The sequence below is a fragment of the Nanorana parkeri genome, unplaced genomic scaffold (assembly GCF_000935625.1).
Source record: "Nanorana parkeri isolate BGI_ZX_2015 unplaced genomic scaffold, ASM93562v1 scaffold113, whole genome shotgun sequence".
NCBI classification, from domain to species: Eukaryota; Metazoa; Chordata; class Amphibia; order Anura; family Dicroglossidae; genus Nanorana; species Nanorana parkeri.
Genome location: NW_017306381.1, coordinates 440,203 through 451,457, shown reverse-complemented (window position 1 = coordinate 451,457; position 11,255 = coordinate 440,203). Strand labels below are relative to the sequence as shown.

General features: G+C 46.6%; 1 protein-coding gene across 1 annotated transcript in view; it reads right to left on the bottom strand.

Annotated features, from left to right (window-relative positions):
- Positions 1 to 11,255, bottom strand: part of CUNH10orf76 (chromosome unknown C10orf76 homolog) — a 92,023-nt gene that overhangs the window by 46,531 nt on the left and 34,237 nt on the right. The window contains exon 20 of the mRNA XM_018553190.1: positions 3,375 to 3,463. Coding sequence (XP_018408692.1) covers positions 3,375 to 3,463 — 89 coding nt within the window. The remainder of the gene's footprint in view (positions 1 to 3,374; positions 3,464 to 11,255) is intronic.

The window sequence follows — 11,255 nt, the reverse complement described above, 5'->3', positions numbered from 1 at the left end:
GCCGTAAACCCCCCCCCCAAAAATACTGTATTCCTTGTAGAATGTGCTCTGATTTGGGGGTGCCTTAAAATACTGATGAACAACTGAATCTTAGGTTCCATTGTAGCTGGGGCCCCATCAGCGACGCTGTTCATCTGATGTCGGACTGGCCGGAAGTGACGTCACTTCTGGCCGGTCCGGCGGTAGACGAGGCCATATGTGCAGGTAAGAGGATCTAGGAAGCAAGGAAGGAAAGGAGGGAGGGGAGGGATGCAGCCCTGACCAGCCAACCTGAGACCCCTTCAGAGACAACAAAGTCCAAATCCCATTCGCACTGCCACGGTCTCAAAACCACAAGGTATATGTGGTGCCCACACGGATGGCGCCGTGCAAAACACATAGTAAAATAAAAGTAATTCACCGGCACACACTTGAAGGGTTTTTAAAGTATTTATATGTTTATTCAATACCCAATGTCACATACTGTCATACGGTGCTAACGTTTCGGGTCCGCACAGGGATCCTTTATCAGAGCGACAGTGTCACTAAAGCCGTGTAAGGGGCCCCAAAATTTCTGATGGCTGCCCTGCCCTTTCCTCATCTCTTTACCACAGCGGGGATATGTTCTGTAGTCCACAGAGGAGAAGGAAGCAAGTCAATTATACCTTTTCTAAACCACACAGAGAAGTAAAGGCAACTGGGACCCTCAACTCTATAAGGGAGAACAAAGCGGCATGAATGCAGAAACTGCCCTACACAGGCTTAAGAAGGGAGATGTTGCTGGGACAATAAGTCTTACAACTCTCGTTTTGGACAAGGTAAGCAAGCGTCGTTCCTTCTTGGCTGGAGTTCAGCTTTAAGATGGCACAAGGAAGTACAGGAAGTTATGGGCTCACTGGATTTTTGGCAGGATAAACAGCTGCTCTCATTGAAAAGATATAACAAACGGCTGTCAATGGTATATTTAACAGACTGCATGGGAGCAAATAAGAGTAGTCCATTGTTACGGGTTATAAACCCTTTAACTGCTGATCTGAAGCAACGGAGTGATTTAAAGATGGTCTTATGGTTGAATCAGCAGCCATTTGTAACTCGTTAAGGATCTCTCTACTTGAGTTTCACCAGGTGGCACTTGGCTGGTGACCTTGATGCCCACCAAGTGGCCCCCTAGTTGCCCTGTTTGGCAGCTACAGTTATCCACAATTGCCAAGCTCTGAGTCACTTCAAGCTGGCCAAGGCGTTGCATGCAGCATTTGTGCCATACTACTCCACAGACTCCTCATGGCAGGCAGAGCGTGGGGCTAGCCTGGGCGTAGGATGTTCTGCTTCTGTGTCCACCACCGTGACAAAGTAAAAATCGCCTGCATTTCCATTGCTTGCCATTGCTACACGCAGTTGACCACCGATATGAAAATGACTGCCGTTTCCATCTGGGAAGACTGAAACAGATAACAAGGTGTTGCCCATTGCAACCAGAATTCCCATTCCATCACCCAAGTGCAGTAGAAGACACGGCTTAAAAATCTGATGTTATCCACAGGTGGTCATTTTTTTTCTTGGCTCCAGTCTTTCTTTTAGGAAACCAGAGCAAAAAGTGATCGGACCAAATAAAAACTGCTGTCTGTGGCAACCAATCATATTTCTTGGTTGTTTTTCCATTTAAAAACGGTAAATGGAACCCGACTGGTTGCGATGAACTCCACATTTGTTCCACTGCCCGCCGTGTGCTGGTGCATTGCATTCAGATGGAGTGTTTTGCTGCAGAGAACATATGGCTCGTGGTAGCTGATTGTCTCAGATAGATGTAATTAGTGAAACGGGCTGATTGCCGAGATTGAAGAGTACCGGAGAGTCTAGAGCACAATCTACCAGTGTAATCAGGTTGGGAGGAGGCGGACTGCACTGATTATATGAATTTAGAACATCACTACTCTAACCCAGTAAGGGTATTATCATCAGCCAAATAGAAAACTGAGCTTTTTTTGATTGTCTGAAGAACCACCCCCGTAGCATTTTCATATTTTCCATAACTTTCTCTAGGAGCCCTGTGATCCTCTTATTCTGGGAAGGGGGTCCAAGAGGGCACCCCTTGTCATTTCTATTAGATGCAGGGTGCCATCTTGGATTGCTCTTCCAATTGAATATACACCAATCAGCCGTAACATTATGACCACTGACAGGTGGAGTGAATAACACTAAAGTCTCATTACAATGGCACCTGGAAGTGGGAGGGATATATTACAATGGCGCCTGGAAGTGGGGGGATATATTACAATGGCACCTGGAAGTGGGAGGGATATATTACAATGGCACCTGGAAGTGGGAGGGATATATTACAATGGCACCTGGAAGTGGGAGGGATATATTACAATGGCACCTGGAAGTGGGAGGGATATATTGCAATGACACCCGGAAGTGAGGGGGATATATTACAATGACACCTGGAAGTGGGAGGGATATATTACAATGGCACCTGGAAGTGGAAGCGATATATTACAATGGCACCTGGAAGTGGGAGGGATATAATACAATGGCACCTGGAAGTGGGGGGATATATTGCAATGGAACCTGGAAGTGGGGGGATATATTACAATGGAACCTGGAAGTAGGGGGAAATATATCAATGGCACCTGGAAGTAGGGGGGATATATTAGGCAGTAAGTGAACATTTTGTCCCTGAAGTTGATGTGTAGGAAGCAGAAAAAATGGGCAACCGTAAGGATTTGATCGACTTTGACAAGGGCCAACTTGTGATAACGAGACGACTGGGTCGGAGCAACTCCAAAACTGCAGCTGTTGTGGGATGTTCCCGGTCTGCAGTGGCCCAAGGAAGGAAAACTGGTGAACCATCGACCAGGTCATGGGTGCCCAAGGCTCACCGATGCAGGTGGAAAGTGAAGGAAGCCACACGTCGCATGTTACAGGACATAAAGGATCTGCTACTGACGACTTGATGCCAGATACCACAGCATACCTTCAGAGGTCTAGTGGAGTCCATACACAATATTAGGTGGCTGGTCATATTTTTTTATGGCTGATCCGTGTATGTCTTGCTCTGATTGGCTAAGAGGGTCATCAGCATTGATAAGCCTCCTCCTCCGTGCCTATCAGGATGCCCCTAGATAGGGTAACAGCTCTGCGGTGAATGCAAGAGGGCTATATCTGCAACTTACCGCTCATGCAAGCAGTAGATCTAATAATATTTAGCAGGGGTTCCCTGAGAATGGGGAATTCATTCAAGGGTTCTTACAGAGTAAAAAGGTTGCGCACGGCAGAGCTGGATGGATGGATATTTGCCTTGTTACTACATTACAGACAGTTGGTCCTCGCTGACTCATTAGCCAATGCTTCCACTGGGCAATGGAGTGCAATAGAGATTACACTTTGCAACGTACCTGACCACAGCTCTCTCCATGTATAGTGAAGTCGTACTCTGCACTTCTTCTGATAACAAAGAAGCTTGTGTATAATCTGTATACAACGTCTGCAAGGGAAAGGGAAGAACAAAACCAATGGGATTATTACATTGAATTACAAAGTAACTAATGCATTCTACAATGCAGCTCATGGTATACTAAAATGTATTGAAATTTGAACCAACTGCCCAGCATGTTGAAGGAATCTTATTAATTTTTAAATATTGATAATATGACTATTAACCATGTGAAAGAGATTAAACGAGAACTATGGGGTTAAGTCTTTTCCCTATAGTTCTCCTTAGGGTAACGGGAGGAGACAAACTAGCGGCCTCCCGTCACCCTAGGCTCAGTATAGCTGCGTGACTGACAGCTGGCACTGCCTATCTAGAGGCAGAGCCAGCTGTACCCGCCCCCTCCCCCGTCCGATCCACCAGTCAGCGCTGGCGGATCGGAGCAGGGAGGGGAGAATCCAGCCCCTCCCCTGTCATGGCAGAGAGCCGTGACAGGATCGAGAGGTGAGCGAGCGCCGGTATGTGTTCTCTCACCTCCCGATCTACTGAGCCGACCTGTGACAGTCTCATTGTCACAGGTCGGCTAGAACTATGAGGTGAGTGAAAAGCACTCACCTCATAGTTCTCCTTTAATAGATCCAGAAATACCGCCAGCAGTTACATGCCAAGCCCAGCTTTTCTGTGTAAAAGATGAAGTTGTACCACTCCCCAAGCCCCTCTACTTGTTGGTAACCATGCCCATCATATTAAAGGACCAGTAGGGAGTCTTGGGATACATGAAGTCCAGCTCAACTTTCCCAAGACATGTCAGAAGGTGTATACAACTAGATCCGTTGATCAGGGGGAGGCAAACTCTGGCCCTTCAGCTATAAATCCCATTATTCATCTATAGGAGTCATGCCTGTGGCGGTCAGAGTCTTGGAATGCCTCATGGGATTTGTAGTAGCACCACAGCTGGAGGTCCGGGGTTTGCCTTCCCTTGCCCTAGACCTTCAGTTTTGATTGAAGGTGGTCTCTGCCTATATAATTTTTCTTCCTAAACTAAACCGAAATCTGAGTTACCCAGGTTTGTGATCTTGTAGGTGGAAGACGTTGCATCCAAAACAATGTGTAAAGTTCCTCTTTAATACAGAACATCTATGAGGGGGGGGGGGTACAATATCCCTGGTGGGGCAGCTTCAAATTCATGACAAGGCCACAATGATGGGGGGGCGCTTCAGGTCAAATCCTCATATCATTTAAACCAACGCGTTTCAGGGGTCTTTACATGCCGCCTTCATTAGGGCTTAAAGCGGACTTTTACCCATATCTTTAAAATAACAGCAAACACACCTTTAGAAATGCTTAGTGATGACAATCTACAAACACATACTTCTAGATTATTGCCGGCTTTGTATTCTTTGTAGGGATGTCCCGATACCGATGCTAGTATCGGTATCAGGCACGATACAGGGCAAGTACCTGAGGGGCAGTACTTGTACTTGTACTTGGTCTTGAAAAAGTGATATCGGGACATCCCTAATTCTTTGCATTCCTTATTTCTCTTTTCTTCCCCAGTCTTCTGACAGTGGCCATGTTTACCAAGGGCAGATTACCAGCTCTCCTTTTACTTCCTGGATTTCTGGCACATTCTTTTCCTCCCTATTCTTCTCACAGCGGCCATTTATACTTTAAGGGTAGATTACTTTACCTACCTTATCTACCTTTACTTCCTGGAATTCTTTTACAGGTGACTAAGACATGGGACCATGCACATCATATCAGGGGAGGAAATTGCCTTTCCCTGAGATCTCCTGAGATTCCAGATGAGATTTCCCAGCATTGCTCTGCTGATGACAAGGCAATCCCAGGGTGCATTGCTTTGGCAAACTGAAGTCATTTTTCCCTTTCAAAGCAGGAAGTGAACGCTCTGCAAGTGTAAGTATTCCACAATCACAGCATTTTACACCTGACGTGTCTATTGTATTATTAATCATCATACATAGAGGGATGCATTGGTGGAATGTGATTTTTGAGTGTAAAGGTCCGCTTTAAATAGTGGAAAAGGCTGCAAGGTGCTGAAACGTGCCATTATAAACTTTCCTTCCATTTCATGAAAGTCCCTTCTTTCCTTTTCTCCACCATCATTGACTGTTCAAGCCCTGACGAAGGTGGTATGTGAAGTCCCCCAAAATGCGTTGGTTTGAACGATATGAAGAAACAAATATGATGGTTTTGGACTCCTATACAATAAGGCCTGGTTCACACCTGGGCGTTGTTCCTACGCACGGAAAAACGCTCAAACAGGGAAATGCCATAGGAACGTGCAGACAAACGCCCTACGCCCAAAGAAGTACAGGAGCTTCTTTGGGACGTATTTACGCGCGTATCCGGCTGTATCCATTAGCGTTTGTCGCGCGTTTCTTTTACCGCAAATCGCGGTAAAAACGCGCAGTACGAAACGCGCGGCAAACGCGCATTTCCGATACACCTAGGTGTGAACCCAGCCTAAGGAGCTCCATTCTTCTTCCATACGGATTCTACCCAGTCTGTGACAGGCTCACGCAAAGGAGATTTTGCTGGGATGATGATGCACTGCATCATTCATGAGATCAAATACACTTAATCACGCCGGCTGATCCCAGATCCGATCTCTTTTGTCCCGCGCATACGCACGATGGGAGAAGCGCATTTGGAAAATGAAGTCATTGAATAGATAGAACTCAGATGGCCGTTTGGATAAAAGGTCCAATCTAAGGTTACGATAATTAGCATGAATAATTTACAATGTTTGTGTCTCCCGCTTTGCTTATTTCAGCCCTACTCAGAAGAGGACAGACAATGGGGGCACAATAATGCTTTATGTCCCTGGTTCCCCTCAGGGGCCAGACACTCAAATGGAAACATGGTTTACCCGAAAGGCACTCAGCTTGCTGAATAGCATGCAAGGGGCCCATAGCTTTTTTTTTGCAGGCCAGAACCAATACTAGAAAGGAAGTCAATGCACCTACAAGTACAGCGTAAAGAGAACCAGTCAAAGTAGAATCTAAGTAACGAGCCTTGGATTATTTCACATTTGCCGGCCTACACTTATATTACTTGCCCTAATCAAGCTTTTCTTTACCTGGTGATCCTGCCAGTAACACACTTCCTGGACTAGGGTGACAACGCTCGCTCATCGTACTCAATAGAGCAGCAACGTTGTCACTAGGGATGCACCGATACCAGCATCTCTGTATCGAGTACCAATAGTTTTTTTCCGGTACTCGCCGATACCGAATACCGAGTACCGGAAGTCCCATTCAGGTAGCCAGGTGGCGTGTAAAGACTCGCCACCCGGCTTCTCGATTAGCAGGGAAGGTGTCCCCATGCTTCTTGGCACTAGGTGACGAGAAAGCATGGAGCCGGCTTTCTGGCCATTCATGAAGCAAAGCGCTGTGTAATGACGCTGCGCCCAGCTTCCTGATTGGCCGGGAAGCCGGCTCCATGCTCCCTCGTCGTGAGGTGACAAGAGAGCATGAAGCCGGCTTCACGACTAATCAGAAAGCCGGGCGCAGCGTCATTACACGGCGCCTGGCTTCCTGATTGTCCAGCTTCCGACCAATCAGGAATCCGGGCCACTCGTCATTAAAAGGCTGCCCAGCTTCCTAAATGGCTAGGGAGCCGGCTCCATGCTCCCTCGTCACCAAGTGAGGAGGGAGCATGGATCCGGCTTCTTGGCCAATCGGTAACCATGGCACCTAGCTTCTTGATACCGGAAGTTCAGGTATCGGAGCACTCGTACTAGTATCGGTATCGGTGCATCACTAATATTAATATTTTGGTACTCCGATACAGAGTACCGATACTTCCACAATCAGGAAGTCGGGCGGCGTGTCAGCTTCCTGGCCAATCAGCATAGAGCCAGCCAAACAGCATGGAGCCGGCTTCCGGCCAATCAGGAAGTCAAGAGGCAAGTCACTACCAGCCGGCTTACTGATTGGCAGGGAAGCCGGCTCCACGTTCGGTCGCGGCACTGCCGGTCAGAGGAAATTTCTCTCTGACCGTAAGTTCCGGTAACGGGGAAGGTATTACGAGTGCTCGCCCAAATACTCGGTATCGATGCATCCCAAGCAAAAAGTACAAGGTTATTTTCTTGTAGACAAGACTGGTATCTTACTAAATGATCTACATCCCAGTCTTATTATTATTATTACTACATCTATATAGAGCACCGTCAGTTTACTCAGCGCTTTACACACTGTACATTCACATCAAAGAGCTTGCAATCTAAAGTCCTCATCTCATATGCATGCACACATACGTACTGGGGGCAATTTATACAGGAGCCAGTTAACAAGCCAGCATATCTTTAGCAAGTGGGAGGAACCTGGAATACCCGGAGGAAACCCATAAGAAGAACATGCAAACTCCATGCAGATAGTGTCCTGGCTGGGATTAGTACCAAGGACCCCAGTGCTACAAAGCAGAAGTGCTAACCATTGAGGGGCTGTGCTGCCCTGTCTTCACCTACGGTTATAAACAATGGGCAATAACTGAACCAAATGAGTATGGAGATCTGGTATGATAAGAATACAACTTTAATGTATCCTGTGTATAAATTCAGCATCCCCCCGCCCCAGCCCCCCGACACCCGCCTTACCCTGTCAGTATTCCATGCAAGATTGCTTTCCATCTGTTACCAATTGCACACGCTATCGGCTGCTGCATGCTCAGTGTAATATCCCCTCCATCTGTCACCAAGTGACGCCATTCCATCACTTTTACTGGTGGCACATCTGCCAGCTTTCCTCCTTACAACTTTCAGGCTTTAGAATGCGAAATTGTTACTATGAGGGGAAAAAAATAGAGGCTTTCTCCGCGCTCTCATGGGTTCTGCCGCGAACGTTTGTTTGATTACATAACTCATGCACAGCAATATCGCAGCTTGCAGCTTCTATTATTCGCTGTTAATTTCACAAAAAGAGGATCAATGTAGTGTGAAGAACGCCTTCTGATAAACATTTATCCAAAGGGAAGTACTGATCACCGTACCGCTAATTCAATCAATATCCAGTCTGGTTTTTAAATACAGTCAAATGAGTGACGCTTCTAAGTGTGTGCATCACAATAAAAGGGGAAGAGCTGCAGATGGGACAAATGTGACCCATCTATAGAGCAGAGAGCTCACTATGGGGTCAGCTCACCGATGTTCCGGTACGGCGCTGAAGATTACAGCCACACGCAGTATGGTGCTGCGATGGGAGCACAGCAAAGATCTCAGAGGAGACGGGCCTTATGTAGTATGACCTATATTTAAAGTGCTGGGGGAGGAGAACAGAAAACAATATGTGCTCTGACAGCATGCTTCTCCTTTAAAGAGCACCTGTCACAAACTCAACGCAGGTAAAAGCAAAGAAAATAAAGTATTTTAAAGACTTACTTGCAATGTTGCAGTGTTTTGGGTTTTTATTACATTACATGTGCTAGAAAATATGACTACTCAAGGAAAGTCAATTCTCTAGCACACCCTCTCCCTTCTATCATAGCCCTCTCTTCTTATTGGAATATCTAATTACTCTCCATCCTGGCTCAGCTCCCATGCCCCCCTACACATCCACCCCAACATAACCTTTAAATGCAGCTGCCAGGATGCAATAAAGGGGAATGCGTTAGAACAAGTGGGTAGTCCATTTCCATAAATTCACAACCTTAAGCTAACCACTCATCTCTTCAGGGAAGCCTATCCCACCTCATCCTAATCACTCAACCATCACATTCTCAAACAATTCATCCCCACACTGCTACCTTATGGTCACACTGGAGGCAGTGGGCACTCAAGCACCATGAGGTTCCTCTTCCCAGGCACCCCCTGTTTCCTACAGCGTTGGTTTGTTGTGTAGAGTGCTGCAGTGCACAATATGGCTGCTGCATCTAGGGTGGGCTGCTGCTGCGCACACAAGGGGAGAGGTGGCACCTGCATCATGTGTGGCGTGGCGGCATGCAGTGATAGGGGTCAGTGAGCAGGAGGAGGGCGACATCAGATCTCTGCACACCTCCCCACCTAGGCCTGTGTTGGCACTGCTTGGTGTCACTTAGCAATCAAGCAACATTTTATTTTAGTCACAGAAATGTTTTTTCAATTTGGGTTTGCAGCTCCACGTGCCGAGCCCGCCAGGAAGCTGACAGCGCCGCAGCGCCAATCACAGGCACGGAGACATTTCCCGATCTCTGCAGCTGCGGACCGGGATAATGTCTCAGTACCTGTGATTGGCGCTGTCAGCTTCCTGGCGGGCTCGACACGTGGACCTGCGAACACGCCCGAGTCCATTACTATTGGGCACCCCCTGAAGGTGTTTCGCGATGCAGGCTGCATATTTAAAAAAAAATTAAATATGGTGGAAGAGGCAGTGAGGTACCTAGGGGGTAGCCCACTGCCTCTTGCACCATATTTTAATTTTTTTTCCTACCTCTCAACATCCTGGCACATACCCCAGGTTGGGAACCATTGCTCTAAAGCAGGGGTGGGCAATTCCGGTCCTCCAGCTATGCTTTAACTACAAATCACATGATGCATCAGCCTCTGGGAGTCATGCCTGTGGCTGTCTTGCAATGCCTCATGCAATGACTTGCAATGCCTCACTGCTGGAGAACCGGAGTTGACCACCCCTGCTCTAGAGTGTCACTTGAGTGATAGCTCTGACTCTACTGGGGCTAAGGTCAAGATGGCGGCACACCGCAGCAGTCCCAGGGCCTTTGGATGTCTGCACAAGGGAGGCTTTTACAGGTAAATAACATGAATACAACACATTAAAATGCATGTATAATCTATAGGAAGATTTTTGTTGAAATTAATGGACTGGTGACATGGTCTCTTTAAATCACATAACTGTTTCCTTACACCAGTGGTGAGATCTCTAACACTAAATTCCCCGATCTGCAGCAGCATTAAGTAGATATCAATCCAATCAATATGCGCTGTAAAATATTAATGTCACTTCAAAAGTATTTTTCAAGATCTTAAAATCCATGGCTTTCATTGAAATGATCCCTGGTGATCCTGCCATGAAGGTCTTTGGTAAGGCACTCTCAGTTATAGCGCGACAACGCTCCCTGATGTGATCCTGTGTTGTCACCCTGTCCCAATGGCTTCCATGAGAGACTACCAGTGGCCATTGCAACACATCCTACATAGTCACGGTCCAATGTTATCACCATTAGGAAACCTGACCTGAGAAATGTAGTGGTAGCTGGAGTTCATGTAGACAGGAAATGACTGCAAAGAGGCAGCTGGAGTTCAGCAGCACCGAGATACAAAAAGGATGAACAAAAGATGAAAACAAGTATTTTATTAAACAAAAATAATGGCAATGATCTATAGTACAGGGTGCTTTAAAAACCAAATGTCATTCAGGTAGGGTTTAATACCAATTTACTATGCTCTCCCTGATGTATGTTTTTTATTTCTACCATTTACTGGGAATAAACATTAATAATCTGCTGTCGCGGCTTAATTCTGGGACGTTCTGACATGTAACACTAGTGCTGGAGCTTCCCACTTTTTCACATATTCCTATTGAACCATCAACGTGATAGACTGCCTCACTGGTCAATAGGAATGTGCAGGAGGGCAGGAAGGGGCAGGCAAGCTTAATTTCTATGATGAAGTGACCACATTTTGCCTGATAGAACGCATTAAGCCAAAATAGCAACGTATTGGTGGCCACTGCAGGTGTGTAAAAGGCACCTCTAGGACTTTATACCTGCAGCAGTTCTTTTAAAGTGACAAGTCACATAAGAAAAAACCCTCAACAAACCATGAACCCTTAAAGAAGAAGGGTAATACGCATACATCCCATACTCCCTGTAAGACGCATACATCCCCCCC